The sequence below is a fragment of the Parasteatoda tepidariorum genome, chromosome 9 (genome assembly GCF_982258835.1).
Source record: "Parasteatoda tepidariorum strain Cologne lab strain chromosome 9, Ptep-v5.0, whole genome shotgun sequence".
Lineage (NCBI taxonomy): Eukaryota > Metazoa > Arthropoda > Arachnida > Araneae > Theridiidae > Parasteatoda > Parasteatoda tepidariorum.
This window is the reverse complement of record NC_141763.1, coordinates 96909139-96933689: the sequence shown is the minus strand read 5'-3', so window position 1 is coordinate 96933689 and position 24551 is coordinate 96909139. Positions and strand designations below refer to the sequence as shown.

General features: G+C 32.0%; 1 protein-coding gene across 1 annotated transcript in view; it reads left to right on the top strand.

Annotated features, from left to right (window-relative positions):
- LOC107445338 (serine/threonine-protein kinase meng-po) overlaps positions 1 to 22887 on the top strand; it is a 136364-nt gene extending 113477 nt beyond the window's left edge. Inside the window, exons 3-6 of the mRNA XM_043052308.3 lie at positions 8442 to 8823; positions 14236 to 14501; positions 18075 to 18318; positions 19498 to 22887. Of these exons, the coding sequence (XP_042908242.1) occupies positions 8491 to 8823; positions 14236 to 14501; positions 18075 to 18318; positions 19498 to 19719 (1065 nt within the window). The 5' untranslated portion in view covers positions 8442 to 8490 and the 3' untranslated portion in view covers positions 19720 to 22887. The remainder of the gene's footprint in view (positions 1 to 8441; positions 8824 to 14235; positions 14502 to 18074; positions 18319 to 19497) is intronic.
- Positions 22888 to 24551: the final 1664 nt, after the last annotated feature.

Genomic DNA, 24551 nt, shown 5'->3' with positions numbered 1-24551 from the left:
AGTGGGATTCTTTTATTAAATATAGTAAATGGTTAATAATTGTATGGTGCTTTTTGCGCAGTTTTTGAGCAGAAGAAAATTCAATGCAAAAACTAGGTTTTCGCGTGGAATTTAAAATTCTAAATATTTTATATGTAGATAATTGTGATGAAATATTGGTTTGAACGATATATGCGTTATGGTATTTAAATTTGTTTAACAAAAAATCATATTCCATGCAAAAAATCAATTTCTGTAGTGAATTGTTTTATAATTTTTTCTCTAACATTGCATAAATTAAGTCTCATCTTATGAAGCGACAGCTTTTAATAAAAACAATTAAGGAAAAAAAGATATTTAGACGTTCAAGGAGAATCAATTTAATTATGAATAAAGGCCAATTAAGTATTCTACTTAATGAAGATTAAAGAAGTTTCATCTGAAGTTTATTCACTTAAAAGCTCTTAAAGAAGATGAAAAGTGTGTCTTTTTAAAAAGTAAAATGGAAACACCTAGCGTATTTAAAGTAATAGACTTATTTTTATTTTAAAATTACTTTATATTCGGAAAAAATCTTACCCAAATGAAAATTTATTACAGAGAGTTTTGGTTCGTTGTTTAGGAGGTTTCATTATCATTTGCAAAAATTATGTTTTTTTTCTTCTATTTTTAACTAGCAAATTTATTGTATTAAATTGGGATACTAATGAAATACAATTTATTTCCGCATCTGGATTAAATCCCACCTTCTTTATTCTATAAATATTCTTTTATATGCCGGCTAAAGTCAACCTACATGCTATGTAAATGAAATTTATTTTTCGATTTGTTATGTTTTCTGCTTCAACTTTCAATCTTTCCAAATCAACAAATCTTTTTTTAATTCATTATTTTATCAAATAAAAAAGAAGAGTATTTCCGTAATATCCCGTTGTTAGGGCCATGGAATTTAAGACTCCACAGTTAAATGACCAACGGCGTGATGGCGGCAATGAAGCCAGCATTGCGCTTTGGCCACTTTTGCCAACGCTTCGAAGCTGGATGGGATTCAAGCCGACACTGGGAATGGAACCTTAATTGTTCGTAATGAAAGTTTAAAAGTCTACAGCTGCTCATTTTACCAAATGCTAATCATAAAGATTGTCTCACATAAACGTAAAATGGGGTCGAGATAGCCTGGCTGATAGAGCGTTAGGCCCATGTCCGAGAGGGCGTGAATTCGATCCTTGCCGGCTGGATACTCCCCGTGTACTGTACGTGTATGGTGACTGGTGCACGCTAACTCTTTCGGGGCCACAAAATCCTCCAAATTCCCACAACAAAGCAATACCTTTAGAGGTACTAGATCGGAGATTAAGCGTGCTCTTTTTCAGGTCAAAATTGCGGGCTGCGGATGGATGGTGTGTGAAAAAAGTATCCATTGTTGGCAATGCTTTAAAGTTGGACCCCGGTGTTGGCATATGTTCTAAAGTCGAAGCAATAACTGCTTGTGAAACTTAGATATAGATAAAGGCTAAAAAAGGTTCCTCTCCTCAAAACGTGATGCGATGTATGAATGATCATCCTCAGGAATGTTTCTCAGAACGTCGCCAATAGTTCATTGCGCAGTTCTAGTGTGAACTGAGTAGAAGTATCAATACCAAATTACCAGTATCAGCTAAATATAAATAAAAAAACAAAAATAAACCCATAAATTTATTACCATCTGTGAACTACCTTTTTACCATAGTGGTTGTATGGCAACAACATCACTCACCCTTTATATTGAACCCAACTCAGGACACTTATGTTTGTCAATCGGGGTAAAAAAAATTGTTGATAGTTTTTCTTTTTTTGATTTTTCAGTTTATATAAATATTTTAGTCTATTTCGAAGTAACTATTATGTTATAAATTAACTAAAGCTACAAATTTCACAGTGATCGCTTAGTTCAATTCATTGCACCGATGAAGCGCATTGTTAGCTGCAAAAGGCGACTTCAATTATAAACTTTTTTTCCTGAATTGAAAAATTCAATAGCTGCGTTTTGAAGTGCTCAATTTAACCCTTTGAATCATATGGGACTACGTTGCCCCTTTCATATATTTTTTCTGACGCTATAACTGCAAGTACGGTACTTTTATTTGCGTCACACTAGATCTGCACAATGGGCTATTGAAACTTTCCTGAGAATGATCCGCAGACAACATGCATACATCACATCCTTTTTACAGAACGACTCATTCACACACCATCCATCTATAAACAGATTGTAGTTTTGACTCGAACTATCATTCTTCCATCTAATAGTCCTTCAGATATAGATTTTTTATTCGGAACTTGGAGGACTTTGTGACCTGAACTGATTTAGAGGGCACTAGTCACAATTTTGTACACGTGGAGTCCTCGGCAGGTTGGAATCGAGCTCACGACCTAACAACCAGGCTATCCCGGCCGGGTATCATGATAAAATTACGACATTTACCAAATTTTATCACTTATTAAAAAAATCATATTTTATTGATAGTTTTACCAAATTCATTATCAAAACGCTTCGGTAAGAATTCCCGTGTTTTTTTAAGTTGCCATAGAGCCAAAAACACGCTAAATGTTACCATATTTCGGTAGATCTGACCATACTTTTTACTCAGTGTAGAGAGATTTATTTAAGAAGTTCGAAATAACTAAAGATTAATGATGATATTTTTCAAAGTATTATGGAATACGAAAGCGTTTGATTACTTGAAGAAATGAGGATTTACTTCGAGTTTAAGTTTATGTTTTATCTTTTTATGGTTTGACTTTTTCAATAGGTTTTTACGTTATAATTCTTTTATTTAAAACTTTAGCGACAAATGATCAGATATTTAATAATTCTATTGGTTTCGGTTTAAAGTTTCTTTAAAATATCCTGCAAGAAGTTTCTTCAAGATACAGATTTTTATCGTCAATTGAAAGAGTATTGTTAAGATATGAGTGATTAATAAAATTTCAATGTAGGAATAATTGGGGTTACTATTTTCTCGACATCTGGACCAGGGCTAAAGCTGGACAGAAGTACCCAGGCATATCTGGGAATTATCGAAAGATTATTTCATTCACTTTTTTTTAGAAATTAAAGCTATTTTTTAGAAATTACTCAGAATTTAAGATTACTAGGCCAGTTTTCTTCTCATGTAAAAAAAAATAAAGAAAAAGGTTTGCACAGATTCAATTAAGGGAGAGCTAGACAGTCCTTGAAATTGTTTTACAGGTTTTTGTTCAGATACTGCATGAATATTTGAAGATTTTATAACCGTCGTTGAACAGCCTATTGAACTTTCAGTTTACGACTACCAATGTTCGACTCAGTATCCTTGTAATTTTGAACCTAATCTGAACGCAAGGAACTTAATCCAATCTTAAGACAAGGGAACTCTTTTGGATCAAGTATTGGAAGAAGGTTGCTTCCATGGAGGAATTTTTATGGAACTAACCCGCATTTGCGAGACTCAGACAGGAAAAAGACGAAGAACTCCCACGGTTAGCCTGACGGTAAGGGGATTCTCACCCATGATCCGTCTACCACTGAGGATTAATTTTGACCTGAACTGGAGAACTATCACTCCCCAAGAGGTATTGATTTGTTATGGGAACTTAGAGGACATTGTGACCCCGACAAATGCAACGAGCATTAGTACACTTAATACACGGGGTTTCTTTAGCCAGAGGAATTCAAACTCAACCTCTCACGAAGTTGAGCAACAAATTTTAATTGTGACTCATAATGAAGAGCGTAAGAGCTGTGGTGGCTCAGGGGCAGAGCGTTCACCTTCCGATGAGGTGAACCGAGTTCGAGTACCAGCGATAGCTGGTTTATTCGAATTCTGCACCCGGCTTGCACCGACCAGAGTACTGACGTAAAATATCCTCAGTGGTAGACCAATCATGGATTAGAGTTCCCTTGACTTCGGGCTAACCGTAGGAGGTTTTCGTAGTTTTTCTCCCCATGTAGCTCAAATGCCGGTAAGTTATCATAAAAATGTCCTCCACGAGGGCAAAATTTCTCCCAATACTTGATCCAGGAATTCCTTTCTCTCCTGATTGGGTTGATGATCATGAGGTTACGGAGTTGAGCATTGGTTGAGCATTGGTCATATATATATATATATATATATATATATATATATATATATATATATATATATATATATATATATATATATATATATATATATATATATATATATATATATATATACACGGATATAAACTTATGTTTATATCAATATACATTATATTATGTTATGTTATATTATATTATATTATTATTATATTATATTATATTATATTATATTATATTATATTATATTATATTATATTATATTATATTATATTATATTATATGTTGTATACAACAGTTTTATGCTGTTTTTGTTTCTCAAGATATAGCATCTTTAAAAAAAATCTATTCACATCAATATCATATATATATTTATACGAGAGCGAAAACCGGATATAAAGAAGAAAATAAATATTTGCTTGAAGAAGTTGCATAATACCAGGATGATATAATAATATTTTCACCATATCGAGAAAAATATGGGATGGTACGATAATAGAAAAAATAAAACTAACGTTTTACTGAAACATCCATCAGTGTATGTTTCAGTGAAAGCAATCAAGAAATAAACTCTGCAGATCTGTAAAGTTTATTGGCCATAAATGTTAGAGGAGTGAGATGCTGTAAAACTGCATTTTGTTTGTTGAAATTGTAAGGATAGTTTACTTTGCAGTTCGTTTATTTCTTTCTCCAGAAAAGTATCATTTCCGGATCAAAAAAGGCATCGGAAATCCCATTTCTTGAATGAAACGACGCCTAAAAAATAGCCAATTTTCTCCTTGGCGAAGCAATTTATTTGGAAGCATTTTCAAAAGAACAAAATATAGAGATAAAGTCACATTTTTTACGTTTCAAATAGCAGTAAGTCTCCATCCTTTTTAGGAGCTTTTTAAAAGTGCTTTTTGTTCAAATATAAATCTTTCCTTTTTTAGTAAGTCTTGACAATTTAATTATATTTTAAAAGCGCGTGTCACACACACAAGGCATTTTTTTAAAAAATTTAAGTAATTTTTGGCCTCTGAGAAAAAAAAACAGATTTAGTTGGGTTATTCATAACAAAGTTATAAAATAAAAGTAGCGTGTAGTTATTTAAACGTTTTGTTCTAGGTTATTTTATAGTTTTTACGGATTGAAGCTGTTGTCACGTTAATAGTTATTATTAGAGTGAGTATTTACAAGAAAAAGCTTTGTAATATCTGCAACTGAATTTGAAACATATCCTTTTTTTTATTTATTACAAACATAGGAAATGTAATACTTTATGAAAGAAAAATGAACAAATTATTCAACTGAAACGAAATTTATTCATTCAATGTAAAAATAAATATTTCGACAAAGACAAGTATGAGGGTAAAAAAAAAATGACATGCCTCGCATTCATTAGTTTAAAATAGTAACCGAATATTTTTTAATAAAATGATCTTTACGAGGGTTTAAAATAGTTGCCAGCTGTAGTTTTAATTTTTTTATCAGCATAGAATAAATTATTCGCTTATAGCATAGTTAAATAGTAGGTTTATAATTCATACTAACAGCAAAAAAATTCTGCGAAACAATGCATTGATTTTTTTAAAACTAAGCAAATTTTTAAAAGGAAAATTTTTTTTTATATATACGACTAAAGCAATCGAACTATTTAATAAAAAAATGAATTAAAAAAACAAAATAGTTTTCCATTAATTGTATCCGAAGAACAAAAAGAAAAATATTTAATAATATAGGATTTATGTATAATTATAATATTGTTTAGATTTTATGTTGCTATTGAAATGCACAATGTTTTAAACTAGAGCGTAACAAAAATATAATATACTACATAACAATAAAAATTCGAAGCCTTATACAAAAAAAGGGAGTTAAAAATTTTCTTCAAATAATAAAAGGGGAAAATTTTTTAAATGTTTTCTCAAAACCGCATTTAATGGACGTACAAAAAATGCACCTTTTACGACATTCTTTGTTAATCGACGTTTACTTGAAATGTTAATCGCAGCTGAGACTCCATTATCTTTCGACATTCCTTTCAAATTGTAAATATTTGATCTGGTTTCTAATTAAAGAAAAATCCTTCCGTTGTCATGGTAACTGGAAATACGTCCGGGAATTTGTCTTCCCCGTTTGTTTTTTCCCCTCTTTCCTACTTCAAATTTTGATCCAGGAAAATAAACAGGAACATAAATTACCTTTACTTTATCAAACAATCTGAGAGATGCTATTTATAGCCCGGGTGAAATAAAAAAAATTTTTACGTCTAATTATCGTGAAAAAAATCGTCATTACTGAAATATGATTTTGAATTTGTAGATATGATGGAAAGTGCTAGAAGTAGCTGACGGAATGGATGTTAAATTATTCCTATTTTTCAATGGGTGGAGGGGATTTGATAGCTTGAAATTGCACTTTTATTATTTATTTATTTACTATTTTCTTACATTCTGTATACTTTCTTTAAAATTTGGCAATGCACGAATACATTAAACTTTTTTCATTTCCTCAGAGTTATAAAGTATTCCATTTTTCCCAGAAATCGCCTTTTGAATTTCTGAAACATATTTTATTTGCTATAAAAGGAAAAGCTTCGAAATAAATGTAAATGTTTGTGAACAAAAACTCAATATAAATGTTGATTTAATTTATCAATAAGTGCAAAAAAGGCCTATGACATGTTTAAATTCGGATCTTCAAATCAGTCATCTGTAAAATGGAGACTACAAGTTTGAAAAAATAGATAGTTTTACTTATTTAGGAGCAGAATTTAATGACAATGATTTAACCTCAGAAATGCACAAACGAATCACTGATACGAACAGATGTTTTTAGTCTCAAAATATATTTAAGTATAGTTTTCTAAAGTTAAAAACTAAATTTCTTTTTTTATAAATTACTTATAAGATATGTTTTATTATATGAATCTGAGAAATGGGCGCTGACCTCAAGAGATGAGGAGGCATTGGTCATTTCCGAGAGGAAAATCCGGAGAAGTATTTTTTGCGGAACTCAGTTTGGTGAATTATGGCGATGGCAAACAATATTTAGAATTATATAAAATATTTAAACAGCATCATGTCATGAAATCTCCAAAAGATAAAATGGGCCGGAATTCAGGAGGACCGAAACTGCTGGAAACTATTTCCAGACATTCTACATTAATAACTATATCTAGAAATAAACTTAGACATTCTGAAAACTGGAAGACAGTCGCCAAAGAATAGATTTCTGAGAAGGCCAGGGCCCACCCAGGGCTGTTGTTCCACCGACGAAAGAGGCATTTGTTGATTTTGGATACTATTAGAGCAAAGTGGGGCAAGACCGGATAACTAAGAATCGAAGGCTTACTGGTGCTAAAATATCTGACTCAGAAATTGTCAGATTTGATTAAGTCAATTGTTAATTAATCAAATTGTTTGCAAAACAACGCACAAAAATTGTTTGCAAAGCAACTTTTTTTGATAGCTCATTTGTTTTTAACTTTCTTTTTCCCTTGATATGCTAAATAGTTCTAAATTGTACGGTGATATACGCTTGCAGTGCCCGGCAAATTGAATGACACTGAATTTGGATTGCACCACAGGTTTTACAGTGTAGGGGGTAGTAGGGCAATCCCGAGTAGCTAAGATTAAAAAGCCTGCGGGATCTGAACTGCTTGACCCAAAAAATGTCAGACTTGATGAATATACTTATTCTATAGTTACGTACAATGCGTCAAAAAAAAGGATCAACCTGAGTAACTTTTGATCTAAAGATCAGATGTTCACGTTCTTGGTCTCATTCTTAATTTTTCGACGAGATGACCTCAAATATGCTAATTATTTAGGGCAGACGATGTTGTAAATTACAAAATAATACGCAAAAAGCGCACTTTTTCTGAATAAACACACCTTTTTTTTTCAACGGATTCAGATTTCTAACCCCCACGGTATGGAGGGTAGCCGCAATCTGGGAAATATAGTCACTATAGTTTGATCAAGAGAGTGATTCAAAGTTTGGACTCCTTAAAGTTAATTTCAGTTTTTGCGTATTTCACCATATCTCGAGAACCGTTCAAACAAATGTTAAAATTTTTGCACACAATTTTAAAATTTGTTTGTCACTAAATTCACAGTGAGTGCTAAAAAATTACAAAAATTAATTATTTCCAAATAATTGGGAAAAAATGGTATAGTAACATACAGTTTTACATACAGCAATACAGTTATATATATTTAGGAGAAATGAAATTCATCAATAAAAGTGACCTAGACTACGTATATTTTTATGTTACAGATAGATATCCTAATTTATTTTGCCATCATATTAAAGTTTTTACAAATTCCATCTTCTTTATGAATTAAAATACGGAAAGTCTCATCACAACTTAACATTTTCTCTCTCTTTTTCACAGATCATGTTGTTCTCCAAGATTGGTATTTAAACATTACATTTACATCAGAATGGCTTCCAAGCGTCTTTGCAGCATTCACAAGATCCGGGAAATACAGTTGCCGCTCCTGGAACTGCAGGACCAGTATGATGTCATCCGGGAGATAGGATCTGGTGACTACGGAAAAGTTATGTTGGCCGTTCATCGGGACACCCAGGCTAAAGTAGCCCTTAAGGCTGTCCCCAAAGCAACGACCACACTCAAGGACTTTCTCATTGAATTCCACTATTGTTACTTTTTATCTCCTCATAATAATATTCTTGATACATACGACGTTGCGTTTGAAACCGTAGAGCACTACGTCTTTGCACAAGAAGTGGCGCCCTATGGTGATGTATGGCAGGTAAGTGACGCAGATTAGACTATAGCTTATATGGAACACGTGGTTGTTACTTATACTATGGTTTGTCTCCATAATATGAGAGCTATCATGCCAAAACTACAAGATTGTTTACTTGACATGGTTTTTCGAAGCCCTTTCGCCAAAGAAATAGAAAAGCCATGGTTAGAGTGCCTTACACTTGAAGCAAAGCTATGATTTTAAATTATATATCCCATTTTACAGTGAAGAATATCTGCTCATTAGAACGGACAAATAACTAAAATATTTTGAAAGTTAATAAACATTTTTCTAAAAAAAAAACGCCAATTTGGCGAAATTTTTCAACTTTGAGAAAAATGATCAAAATCATTGCCTTATTCTCATTGTTTTGCAAATTTTTATGAGCCTAGATAAGGCAGCATTGGAGTAAGTTTTAAAATATTAAAAAATTAAACCATAAATGCTTTTTATTTTCTCAAAACTGTGGCTTTTCTTCATATCGACGTTTATGCACCATTTTCAGAATAAACACAGAGATTGTTATTTAAAGATAAACTAAAGTTGAACTAAAAGTCATGAGTAATTGTTTCAAACTTACAGCAATTATAATTGTTTGATTTTGCTCACGATCTGATTGCGAGTCATAGTGGTTCAGGGGGTGGAGCGGTCACCTCCCAATGAGGTGACCCGGGTTAGTATCCCAGCGATTTTTGGGATTCTAAACTACGAATTCCGCACCCTGCTCGCACTGACCACAGTGCTGACGTAAAACATCCTCAGTGGCTGAGGGATCGTGAGTTAGAGTCCCCTTACCATCAAGCTAATCGTGGGAGGTTTTCGTAGTTTTCCTCTCCAGGCAACATAAATGCTGGTAGTTCCATCAAGAAGTCCTCCATGAAGGCAAATTTCTCCCAATTCCTAATCCAAGAGTTTCCTTGTCTTCTGGATTAGGTTCAAAATTACAAGGCTATGGAGTTGAGCAATGGTAGTAGTAAACTCACAATTGGGTTGGCTGTTCAACGACTGTTATAAAATATAAAATATGATCTGTTTGCAATCAGATCAAATAGTTAGTATTGTTGATTCATATAAAATGGGAGGAATAGAAAGCTGAATCATTCCCTGTGAGAAGCAGGCACTCAAAAATGTTTTCTTGAAAAGCGTGTTGATTGTTGGGACTTATACAACCCACCTGATTCATTCTCTTTTCCCAAAAGTAAAACTTTTAAAATGCCAAAATCAATTTGTTATTTGAGATTGCTTAATCTCCAATAATTTTTAAAAACATTCGCCGACATCCGTACTATGTTTGCACTGGCTTTTAGATTTAGGTCTTAATAATTGAAGGCTTAGTTGTATTAAATGTTTTGTTTAAAGATTTGTTTTAAGGTGAGTCGTTATACCAATAATGCTAAAACTGATCTTTTTTATGTAGCTTTTTTCAGCAGCATCTAAACATGATATTTCTTTAGTTTTTTACACATAATATTTAGAAGTTACAAGTTTACACTGTGATAACTGTTAATGCATAACTTTGGCAAAAATTGTTTTCAAAAATTATGAACTGTGAACTTTTAATTTTTTAAAAAGTTTCATCAAAATTCTCTCATAACCCAATAAGTATTCCTGTTAACGTTAAAACATTATCACCGAATACAACTGCTATAATCTCAAACATTCCCAAATAATTTCAAAGCAAAATCATAAGTAGTTTCTTAGAAAAGTGGTGCGTCGAAAAATGTGAGTTTTAGCGTTTTAGCATTATTGATATGTGCCCTACCGACTCCCCTTTTAAAGCTTCTGAAAAAAAGAGACTTGAAATTGAATAAAACAAAGATAAGATCAGTTTTAGCATTATTGATATGTGCCCTACCGACTCCCCTTTTAAAGCTTCTGAAAAAAAGAGACTTGAAATTGAATAAGACAAAGATAAGATCAGTTTTAGCATTATTGATATGTGCCCTACCGACTCCCCTTTTAAAGGTTCTGAAAAAAAAGAGACTTGAAGTTAAATAAAACTAAGACAAGGTCAGTTTCATCATTATTGATACATGCCATACCGACTCCCCTTTTAAAGCTTCTGAAAAAAAAGAGACTTGAAATTAAATAAAACTAAGATAAGGTCAGTTTTAGTATTATTGATATGCGCCCTACCGACTCCCCTTTTAAAGGTTCTGAAAAAAAAGAGACTTGAAGTTAAATAAAACTAAGACAAGGTCAGTTTTATCATTATTGATACATGCTATACCGACTCCCCTTTTAAAGGTTCTGAAAAAAAGAGACTTGAAATTAAATAAAACTAAGATAAGGTCAGTTTTAGCATCATTGATATGCGCCCTACCGACTCCCCTTTTAAAGGTTCTGAAAAAAAGAGACTTGAAATTAAATAAAACTAAGATAAGGTCAGTTTTAGCATCATTGATATGCGCCCTACCGACTCCCCTTTTAAAGGTTCTAAAAAAAGAGACTTGAAGTTAAATGAAACTAAGATAAGGCCAGTTTCATCATTATTGATATATGCTATACCGACTCCCCTTTTAAAGGTTTTGAAAAAAAGAGACTTGAAGTTAAATAAAACTAAGACAAGGACAGTTTCATCATTATTGATATATGCTATACCGACTCCCCTTTTAAAGGTTCTGAAAAAAAGAGACTTGAAATTAAATAAAACTAAGATAAGGTCAGTTTTAGCATTATTGATATATGCCCTACCGACTCCCCTTTTAAAGGTTCTTAAAAAAAGAGACTTGAAGTTAAATAAAACTAAGACAAGGTCAGTTTCATCATTATTGATATATGCTATACCGACTCCCCGTTTAAAGCTTCTGAAAAAAAGAGACTTGAAATTAAATAAAACTAAGATAAGGTCAGTTTTAGCATTATTGATATGTGCCCTACCGACTCCCCTTTTAAAGGTTCTGAAAAAAAAGAGACTTGAAGTTAAATAAAACTAAGACAAGGTCAGTTTCATCATTATTGATACATGCCATACCGACTCCCCTTTTAAAGCTTCTGAAAAAAAAGAGACTTGAAATTAAATAAAACTAAGATAAGGTCAGTTTTAGTATTATTGATATGCGCCCTACCGACTCCCCTTTTAAAGGTTCTGAAAAAAAAGAGACTTGAAGTTAAATAAAACTAAGACAAGGTCAGTTTTATCATTATTGATACATGCTATACCGACTCCCCTTTTAAAGGTTCTGAAAAAAAGAGACTTGAAATTAAATAAAACTAAGATAAGGTCAGTTTTAGCATCATTGATATGCGCCCTACCGACTCCCCTTTTAAAGGTTCTGAAAAAAAGAGACTTGAAATTAAATAAAACTAAGATAAGGTCAGTTTTAGCATCATTGATATGCGCCCTACCGACTCCCCTTTTAAAGGTTCTAAAAAAAGAGACTTGAAGTTAAATGAAACTAAGATAAGGCCAGTTTCATCATTATTGATATATGCTATACCGACTCCCCTTTTAAAGGTTTTGAAAAAAAGAGACTTGAAGTTAAATAAAACTAAGACAAGGACAGTTTCATCATTATTGATATATGCTATACCGACTCCCCTTTTAAAGGTTCTGAAAAAAAGAGACTTGAAATTAAATAAAACTAAGATAAGGTCAGTTTTAGCATTATTGATATATGCCCTACCGACTCCCCTTTTAAAGGTTCTTAAAAAAAGAGACTTGAAGTTAAATAAAACTAAGACAAGGTCAGTTTCATCATTATTGATATATGCTATACCGACTCCCCTTTTAAAGGTTCTGAAAAAAAGAGACTTGAAATTAAATAAAACTAAGATAAGGTCAGTTTTAGCATTATTGATATGTGCCCTACCGACTCCCCTTTTAAAGGTTCTGAAAAAAAAGAGACTTGAAGTTAAATAAAACTAAGACAAGGTCAGTTTCATCATTATTGATACATGCCATACCGACTCCCCTTTTAAAGCTTCTGAAAAAAAAGAGACTTGAAATTAAATAAAACTAAGATAAGGTCAGTTTTAGTATTATTGATATGCGCCCTACCGACTCCCCTTTTAAAGGTTCTGAAAAAAAAGAGACTTGAAGTTAAATAAAACTAAGACAAGGTCAGTTTTATCATTATTGATACATGCTATACCGACTCCCCTTTTAAAGGTTCTGAAAAAAAGAGACTTGAAATTAAATAAAACTAAGATAAGGTCAGTTTTAGCATCATTGATATGCGCCCTACCGACTCCCCTTTTAAAGGTTCTGAAAAAAAGAGACTTGAAATTAAATAAAACTAAGATAAGGTCAGTTTTAGCATCATTGATATGCGCCCTACCGACTCCCCTTTTAAAGGTTCTAAAAAAAGAGACTTGAAGTTAAATGAAACTAAGATAAGGCCAGTTTCATCATTATTGATATATGCTATACCGACTCCCCTTTTAAAGGTTTTGAAAAAAAGAGACTTGAAGTTAAATAAAACTAAGACAAGGACAGTTTCATCATTATTGATATATGCTATACCGACTCCCCTTTTAAAGGTTCTGAAAAAAAGAGACTTGAAATTAAATAAAACTAAGATAAGGTCAGTTTTAGCATTATTGATATATGCCCTACCGACTCCCCTTTTAAAGGTTCTTAAAAAAAGAGACTTGAAGTTAAATAAAACTAAGACAAGGTCAGTTTCATCATTATTGATATATGCTATACCGACTCCCCGTTTAAAGCTTCTGAAAAAAAGAGACTTGAAGTTAAATAAAACTAAGATAAGGTCAGTTTTAGCATTATTGATATATGCCCTACCGACTCCCCTTTTAAAGGTTCTTAAAAAAAGAGACTTGAAGTTAAATAAAACTAAGATAAGGTCAGTTTCATCATTATTGATATATGCTATACCGACTCCCCGTTTAAAGCTTCTGAAAAAAAGAGACTTGAAGTTAAATAAAACTAAGACAAGGTCAGTTTCATCATTATTGATATATGCTATACCGACTCCCCGTTTAAAGCTTCTGAAAAAAAGAGACTTGAAATTAAATAAAACTAAGATAAGGTCAGTTTCATCATTATTGATATATGCCATACCGACTCCCCGTTTAAAGCTTCTGAAAAAAAGAGACTTGAAGTTAAATAAAACTAAGATGCTTTGATGTATCGATACTGATATAGATGATAAAAGTTGCATTTTAATTGCATTGTAATATCTATTTTTAAATGTATTATCTTAGTATTTAAAATGTTAAGCCCTTGTAAATAAAAATAAATTAAATGTGTCACTCATAGTAAATTTAAAAATCAAATTATTTTTTTAATCTTAAATATAAGGAATGCATTTTTTCATGGGAAAAAAATTAAAAGTAATAATTGCAAAATGTCGTTATAATTTATATCGAAAATGATAATATTCTATATGCTAGAACAATACTTCCCTGTTTTGGTTAAATGTATGTAATTACTTTATTTTTTATAATTAATAGGTCATTGAGAAAGCTGGTGGCATGGAAGAAAATGACCTCAAAATTGTCATTCGTCAAATCGCATCAGCACTGGAGTTTATGCACAGTAAGGGTTTGGTGCACAGGGACATGAGAGCGGAGAATATGCTGATCTTCGCCGAAGATTTCTCAAGGGTCAAACTGACTGATTTTGGTCTCACAAGACGAACAGACACACTGGTGAAAAAGAGGACGAGGTCCTTGCCAACCTGTCCACCAGAAATCTGGGAAGCAGTTCACTTAGAAGGGTATACATTTATGTACTAGTGCTTGCTTATGAAGAACTATATCGAGTCATTTTTGTTTCTATCTTCTTCAAAAACCTGGCTCTATGCCTGCAAGACAACAAGTTCCATTCGTTTTAAAACATTCACTGCGAATCAGTTTAGTTTCCACTCGCAAAGTACACCACAAATGAGAGTTTAATCGAGTAATTTATTTGTAGTCAACTAATAAACTGACTATGAGTACATGCGTTGAGCCTGAACACCATACATCCACTATGTATATCAAATGTTCATTGTTTGACCCCTGCAGAACCTGCTGGGGGAGAAAAAAGCACTCGCTTCCACGGGATCACCCTCTTCGGGAATATTCGTACTAGCGAGTATATATACGTATTAATGTGACGCGTAAAACGAGAATGCCGTATTAAGACCTGTAATCCAGGGCCATTAGTGTCAGGAAGGTTTCAGGAAGGTTGACGCAGTGGGCCGTTAGGAGAGCATCACGCGATAGCGGCTCTGAAGGATTTGATGATTATTTTGTAAGAGCTCATCAACAACATACTTGATGCACCTAATTTTTTGCAACTATGTTTAATTAGAACAGAAGTCGAATATGAAATTGGCTTAAAATTTGCTTGAAGGAGTTACTTCATATGACGCCACAGCGTTCGATATGGGCAAAACTTAACCTAGCAGTTATGGCTAGGTGTAACAAGCTCATTAAAAACATAAATATTCGCTTATAATTCGCTTAAAGTCATTATTTCATAGAGTTACTCGGCCTTCGAAGAATAACCTTAAAAGAGTGAAGTGTTTGTAGAATAAGATATGTAATATTTTATCGAACTAAACATGTATTTTAAAATGGCTTTTCTTATTGGCAAATATTTTATTTTAATTTAAATGATTTACTAATGAATACTAATGATTCACAATGCTGCAGTGATTATTTTCAGAAAGTGTTGCTGACAAAATGCCAATGCATTGAATAAAATAAGCTGGCTATGCAAAGATGCAAGCAACGTCCTTATCGTTGTCATCTGTCTAAACAATTCTTACAATAGTTAGATAGCTGACACAACTCTTCTCTTAACTTTCATCTCTTTCTCCCCTCACAACATTCTTATAACACAAAATGCAACCAACCAACACGTGTTCTGAAACTGAATTCAGAATTCTTTCCTGTTCGTTTATCAAATTCAAAAATGTCTCCTCTTTTCTTCAGTGTCGCTGAATGATTATTAGCATTTTTAACTAATCATTTGTTTCGATGAATGTTAAAAAAGTTTCCTGGTCAACTATTTAAATGTATTAAAATCCCAATTGGAGATTTGACTCTTTCAGATAAATGACAGGATCCGCGGTTTATTCCCTGGATCTTGCACCTTTTTTGTCATTATTTTCCCTTTTGTTTTTTCATCATTAGATTTTGTTTATAAAGCCACTTGATTTCGTTACTTTAAATGAGTAACATCAATAGGCTTTGTTGGACGCAAACCATCTTTCGGCTCCTGCGTCCCTAAACCAAAGGATATAAATAGACGAAGATAGCTAGCCTCCATAGACATAATATAAGCTGATCCCCCTGAGGTTCAGTGCTACCCCTGTAGATGAATGAAAAATCAGCAAGTTCATCAACAGCAAATAGAAGTTCTTGAAACAGGTTTGCAACCTCCTCTCCTCTCAACCACTACAGGGGTTGAGGAGAAGAAGATAAGTTTTTTCTTTTTATTCATTATTGCTTTGTGTTGCTTTTTACTCTATCGATAAACAGTTTTGTTCTATTAATTACGATACTTGTTTGAGAATACATCTACATCATCCACGTTGATTAAATCTCCTAACACATTTAACATAGAGAGAAAGAATAAAGTGGGGGTGCGGGAAGCAGCGTACCCAACCATGCATGTAAAATCATCCAATAACCGTTTTATAGAGGACGTATAGTTTGTCTAAAATAAGAACTCCGCCAGACATTTGTCTGGACCCGTGGCAGTGACTATGGTAACGAGGTATGACTATTTCAAGCAGGGGTGCGGGATCTTATATTTGAGGTGGTTTCGGCTCCGGTTGGCGAGAGAAAGGGAATCTCTTTCTTCTTTCTATTGTGTTAGTCAGTTACCCTCACTTAAATGCGCCATTCTTGTTTCCTTAGCACCAGACGGTCTCAGACTTTGTGACGAGAGGAGTTCTTAGCTTTGACAAACTATACCTCCTGACAGTCACTTTGCTTCTTATGTGCATGCTCTGGATCTTAGTACAGATGAAGCTCTGTTAAATCTGAATATGTATGCTAGTGAATCAACTTGAATATACTAGTAAATCTTCTGTTATGCTAGTAAATCAACTTGAAAGTTGTTTTACTAGTATAACATTCCTCTCCGAGCAGTTCCCAGCTTCAGTTACGGTTTCAAAGAGTTGAACTTTTTCTCCTTTCTATATTCTATGTCTAAACTCTTCCTTCAACTCATACATTCTTCTGTGTATCGAAATGTTCCAAACGTTTCCAATGGATTCTTCGATTAGAACTCTAATTGATACCAAAATATATTCTTCATGTTAGTGTAAAGTGAAGCATTTCTGAAAAAGCCTTTCTGATCATGGAGGCTAAGGCTCCACGATTTCATGACCTACGGCATGAGGAGAATATTACACACCGATTACTTTTACTGATCAAATATTTCCCCTCGTTTTTTAATGATATGGTGGGATGATATGATTCGTCTTAGCAACATATTATGGTTTCTGTAGAATCAAACAATATGGTTAAAAGCTTCTAGCAGTACATAGAATTCAATAGTTTTATTTTATTTTTAACACTAGATTGCCTAAGGAAGTCATTTTGACTGCTTTTAATTTCAATTAGAAAAACAATGATGTACATAATGACACGATTTCTTAGAATTTTGTGACTTTTTGTACAAAATATAATTTTTTCTATTGTTAATATTTACTAATAACTTGCTATATAACTGTAAATAATGTGGAAAATGTTAAAAATTAATTTTAAACAAATTTATTTACGCATTCAAAATCCAGTCATTTTGACTGCTTTTGGGCAATATAGGTATATACTAATTTTCCGTCCTTCTAGTGTTAAGTGTATTTTTTGTGTATATGTTACCGTCAATGGCCGAAATCAATAGACTGTCAACTTTCGCCAGTAAATGTCAATAATCACATAGTAACTTTTCTGAATGTACGAAATATTTGTTATATCCGACTTGACATTAATTTATTCGTTGATATTATTATATTTATTCTATATTTAAAACATCTACTGAGATAGATTAGGAGAAACATCTGTGTTCGGAGTACCGGTTAAATGCATTCAGTGGCACTTGACCTTATAGAAGCATTGATGTAGGGCATACCGGGCTAAAGAATACCGGGCAATGGCACTAAACATTAAAAAACATAAGAGTAGCGTATGCGGGGGAAATATATATATTGGGCAGTAGCACTTGACTAGACCTAGTATATATTTCGGACCAAAGCGACTATGTGATTGTCAACATTCACCGGTGGAAGTCAACAAGCACTATTTTCGGTCATTCGCAGTAATATATATGTTGTTTTTTTTAATTTTGTCAGGTACACAGTAGAAATCGGTTCAGATGTTTGGCAGATGGGCATGTTCATCTTTGCTGGTCTCTTGGCCAGGTTTCCATGGGAGAAAGCTGATATCACCGACTCAAGATTTTCAGAATTCGTCCAGTGGCAAAAGAGGAAGATAACGAGGACACCCAAAGATTTCAGAAAGTTCACTCCTCGCCTTCATCGACTATTAAGGAGGCTAATGGATCCAAAACCTTCAAAGAGATACGAAATTAAAGAGGTAACAGCAGATTAAAACTTAATTCGAAATTATTTTACGAAAAACAGAGTTAACAATTTTTAGAGACTTAGAATGATTAAGTAGCCTGAGCAAATAAACTTAGACGGTTGCCTAAATTACAGGACCTAAGTATGTAGTAGATCCAGTGAGTTGGACACAGAGAAAAAAACATGGCCGATCATAAAATTATTGCTTTCAAAGCGTAGAAAACTGCATATTTTTAAAATTTATAGTATTATCCTTTCAAATTAATGTTAAAGTTACTTTGAAAAAAAAACAGAGGTTGAACTGTATGGGAAAAAACTTACTATTCTGAACTATTGGCGAGATTTAGTCAAAACTTGGCGTTTAAACGCAAATCATGTTGGGATTTTTTTTAGCATAGTCATTCTTTTTGTTGCTATTATTCACTTTACGGGGGAACTGACTTACATTGTTTATATAGGCCTCATATTCTCCTGATCTTAATCTTTGTGACTCACTTTTGCGGAGTAATATTGAAGTCAAACTTTGCGGAAATAATCCAAAAGCTATCTCTGAACTCAAAACTGCTATTCGGAGGACATGCATCGAATTCATTAATCAAGTTTTCAGAATTTTACTGCTCTTCTTTTGCACATCATAGCTATTAACAGCAAGCATACAGAACAAGTCATGAACTAAATCAGAATATCTTATTTATCTTCAAAATTTGCATAAAATACATAATTTTGAGCTTTTTTTTATTTAGCTCATATAGCTCAAATATTGTTATCTTGTAATAAGAAAAATCGGGTCCTTGCCTCTCTATGAGAAGAATACGTGATTAGGCCCAACTATGTTATTTAAATTGCATGGTTGAGCCTAATCTGGTTGTCAGGTTAATCTGGTTAGGTCTGATTAATCTGGTTAGCCATGGTTAGGCCAAACACACCCAGGCCATGGTTGGGCCTGGTTGTGCTTGGTGAGTTAACTTTGCAGCAATTAGGCTTCATTTATTATCATGCTGATTAAATTTTTGACTCAGATTTAAGTGACGTCACGCAAGTGTATCGATTCTGATTGGCTTCTGAGTCGTAGCATAAACGAATGCCACCATTCACGCACAATAACGTTGCTTACAGGCATCCAATTATTAATTATGCTGTTTGTTTAATTTCTTTAGTTCATTGTTTCTTATGGCTTTCTATTTAATTTCAGGTTTATAAATATCTCGGTGACAAATGGCTGATTTGCCGAAGTCCTAGAGCAACCACTACCGTCAACAAAACAGATATCGCCGAAGCGACAAAACTTGGCGATCATCTTGGCGATATGCTATCTAACCTCACTGTCCAAACAACGACAGAACACAGAGAAACGAGAGAACAGCGAATTAATCAGTGGGTCATGTCAACTTATGATGATTCCAGTGATAGCTAGACAGCCAAATGACGCCAAAAACTATTTTTTTCCGAATTTATTTTTATTTAAGAATTTCATACCACTTATTTCCACTTAAAAAATATCTATGACGGACATATGTGCGAGTTTGGATTGGAAGCATTGAATATCATCCGGTGAAACTGATACATTTACTGATACGATTAATTGATAACCTTTGATGACTGATTTATTTTTGCACCATTACCAATGAAACTGACAATAGTTATGGAGATAAACTTTTTCTAAAATCACAGTCAAGTTTGAAATTGTATTTATAACAAAATAAGGAAAACTCTTAACATATTTTATTTTATTTTTTAAAAGTTTCGTTTCTTAGTTTTATATTAGGGAGAATAAATCAAAAACTACATGCAAAGGTCTCGCGCTAAGCACTCGCCACCTCGCCAAATGCGATACAATCTTGAATTAGGCGAATAAAATTGTGTTTTGGCGAAAGTATTGGCAAATTATTGTTTCCACTGGAATGAAAAATTTATAATTAGCTCGATATTCAAAATGACGTCAGAATGAATTTTTCTTAACAAATTAGTATTTTTTATTCGATAACGGTAGTTTTCGGTAGATGAGCCGCAAAATCAATTAGAATTGGGTAAAAATAATATAAACCTGAAACAAACTACCACAAAATAATTTTCTATGGGAAAAAAACTAATCATAAAAAATGTTAAGGTTTGTATTTGGCGAAGACTTTTGATATTTGGCTAATTTACTGGCTAATAATTTGGATTCCTTAGCGCGGACTCTGCATACATTTCAAGTTCTTATCCTTCTGCATCAAAAATATTTTCAACTTGATTAAACTTATAACAAAAAGATATTGGAAATGGAATAGAAATGCTTTAAGAATTATAACAAATTTTAGAATAGTATTTGTTTCAAAAAATTGGAAAGTGTAAAAGATACATTTGTTAAATGTATACATTAAAAAATATTTAAATTTCAATAAGCGAAACAACAAGAAAGCTATTTCCAATAAATCATAAATTAAAATCAACATAATCTACTATTTACGTTTTCATAACTTATATTACATCTAACATTTTCAAAATTATGCTATGAAACGAACAATTGGAAGAATTGACATTGGAATTATTTAAGGAACATTGAATTGAATGGTATTTATTCCAACTTGTTGTAAATCGTAATACATGCATTTTTTATTTTATAAATTTTTAGAAACCTTAAGACTAAGTAAAATAGAAAGTATTTTATTGTCAATAAATTAACAAATAAGTTTAAAACCAAATGTATCAAAAATATTATTAACTGTATCAATTTCTATCAAAATTATTCCTGTAAAAAAGACAATCATATAGAATTTTTAACTATTTCAAGAAAAATCAACGAAAGTAAACAAGACGATCAAGAAAACTATACAAGAAAGTGTGAAACGCGTAAGAGGTACCTTTTTTTAAATTTTATTTTTGAAAAATCTTAAAAGTTCAGAAAATAAAAAGGCGAATAAAGGAAGCAATTTACTGTTTATAAATCAACTGCTATGTGTCAACGATTTCTGAGTAAATCAAGCGCAAGAAATATTGTTAGGTTTTTTTTTCTTCACATTTATGAAACCTGCAACTGATTGTAGATTCTTTATTTATTTATTTGCACACTTGATTCTTGAAAGTCTGGAAAATATATTTTTCAATAAATTTCATACAGTAGTAATCCTTATTTGTAGTTCAAGATTAAAAACTATTCCAGCGTAAAACATATCTGTTATTGCAAGTAACGAATTAAGTTATGGCGAGAGAATATAATGAGAAATCAGATTGTTAAAGGGAAAATAGACTCTTCTTAGAAGAATCGTAAACAGTTTGAAAAGTTGACATTCGACTAAAATGTTCCAAAGTTATTTTTAGTAACTTTCTAGGCACCAAAGTGAATAACAAGGAAGCAGAGGACACTTAAAATTTATGTAAATAATTATTAATTATGCAACCAGTAAAGGATATTGTATACTTTATTCGTTTTATAACAAATCATAGCATTTTTGCTGATATTATTTGTTATAAAAATGAATAAAGCATAAAATATCCCTTACAGGTTGCATAACTAATAATTATTTACATAAAATAGCGATATATTTTATGATAACTGGTTTTTTTAAATATCTTTTAGTAAAACGAAAACACTTCTCATTTAATACATTTTCTTTAAGTACTAAATAGTTTGAAATGTTATTCGCGTCCTCAAAAAAATATATCTAATTTTTGTTAGAATTTTTTATGAAAGTTTAAATTTTCATTCATTTCAGCTAAAGCTTAAATTATTATTATTTACAAAGCTACGAATCTAAATTAATACTTCTGAAAATTTTTTGCCAATTTGTCCTTTTTTTAAGCCAAATATAATTACATTTTGTGATTTCTAATAAAAATTGAAGTTTAAAATCAAAATAAATCATTTTATATTGCATCAATTCGGATTTTATGTGCTAATTTATGTTTTATCTATGCTTTTTCATTAATCTTACAATGATTGAAAAATGTGTACTCAGACTTTCAAAATTTTATCAAGCATTATAATGTTTCCTTAAAATAAGTTATATATATTTTTAGGGTAATATATGCAATACACTACCACTTATTAATTTCAATAAACGGCTTTTTATTGCGTAACTTTTTGTTAAAAAAGTGCTAAATATAGTATTTCTCTGCAATGTACCTGAATCTGTTGCTTATGAAACTGTAATATTTCCGTATCAAAGAATAGAAGCAAAAAGTTCAAGAACATCTCTTCCACAAGCTGTCAAAAAAATTTTTTTTGGTCAATGCATCATATTTATTTAGACATCATGCTTGATGAAACGTCAGGAGAAGTTCATCGGAGATTAAGAAATAAATAAATTAAATAAAATACAAAAAAAACAATAAAATATCCTAAGTGTGTGAAGGGGTAGTGATGATCACTTATAAGAGGGCCTCTTTGATTAAATGAAGATATAAGACATCTGTATAAGTTCATCAGAGATTTAAAAAAGTTATTAAAATAAAATAAGAAAAAAAAACAATGAAATATTCCAAGTCTGTGAAGGGGTAGTGATTGAATGAAGGTATAAGAAAAAAAAAATAAAGGAGGGTTTTGAAGACTTATGAAGGGAGAATCTTTGATTGAATGAAAATAAAAGAAAAAAATAAAGGTGGGTTTTTTAAGCTCTCTGAAGGGGAAATCTTTGATTGAATGAAGATATAAGGAAAAAAATGAAGGAAGGTTTTGAAGACCTCTGAAGGGGAAATCTTTGATTGAATGAAGATATAAGAAAAAAAATAAAGGAAGGTTGTGAAGACTCTGAAGGGGAAATCTTTGATTGAATGAAGTTTTGAGCAAAAAAATAAAGGAAGGTTTTGAAGACTTCTGAAGGGGGAAACTTTGATTGGATGATGATATAAAAAAATAATAAAGAAGGGTTTTTGAAGATCTCTGAAGGGGGAATCTTTGATTGAATGAAAATATAAGAAAAAAAATAAAGGAAGGTTTTGAAGACTTCTGAAGGGGGAAACTTTGATTGGATGATGATATAAAAAAATAATAAAGAAGGGTTTTTGAAGATCTCTGAAGGGGGAATCTTTGATAGGATGAAGATGTGAGAAAAATAACAAAAGAGGGGTTTTGAAGACTTTTGAAGAGGGAATTTTTGATTGAATGAAGATATAAGAAAAAAATAATAAAGGAGGGTTTTGAAGACTTATGAAGGGGGAATCGTTGATTGAATGAATATCTAAGAAGCAAATAAAAGAGGGTTATGAAGATATATGAAGAGGATATCCTTGATGAAATGAAGATTCAAGACAAAATTCATATCTTTTGAACAACTAACGAACGTTTTGAAATCAATGAGTGGTAGCGTAACTTAAAGTGTAAAATTAAGTTTTAATTTGTAGTTTCCCAAACCTAAATCGGCGATTTTAGCTATTTTTCAAAGTAAGTTTATTATTAAAACAAGAGAGTTCTCTTCGTGCAGGAATGTATCAAAACAGAAAGCAACCAAAACATGTTGAATAAAACGAAAAAAAAAAGTTTTATCTTCTTCGCTTTTTCCATCTTAGTCAAACACAACCCCTATGACAATGAACTTTACATCACTTTTCTTGTGTCGTTCGGCCACCGTAAAAAGACGATTGAATTCGAAATCAGAATACGAGTCCATTAGTTACTAATTACAGGGACTACGTTAAAAATTTTTTAAGGAAATTTAATGAAGGGAAACAAATCCTTTTGCGATAATATAGATTCTTAAACGCAAATACGCCTCTTCGTTGAAATGTTCCTAGCCATAAGTCAATCGTCTTCTTACGGTGACTGGACTATAAGAAAAATTAAATTTTGTCAATAACTCTCGTCTTCCAATGTGTCCTCTTGACTTTGCTATCCACTACCAATTCATGTATCGAAAAAGAATGTATCTATCGAATGAACTGTTACCGACAATCTGTAGTTTTGTTATAATATTTTGTTCCTTTGGATGAAATCTGTGATAGAGTTTATGAAAGTAGGTCAAAGAACTGTTATAGCTATTGACTTTGAGTGTGTATTGCATATTTTTGATTTTTGTGTTCTGTTTTTGCTTTCGAAATTTTACTTAGAATGTAGAATGTATATGGAGTATGTGTTGCATATATATGGTAGAGGTTTTTGTTTGCAAACACAATGAAAAAGGAAATTTTAATACTGATTTTGATGTTTATTCTTGTTTTTTTACTAGTGAATTAGCATTTGTAAAAAAGTAGTCGAAGCTATATTGAACTCTTCTGAAAGTACAATTGAATTCTAATTGTTTAAATGAATCTTTTTTTTAAAAAAAAAAT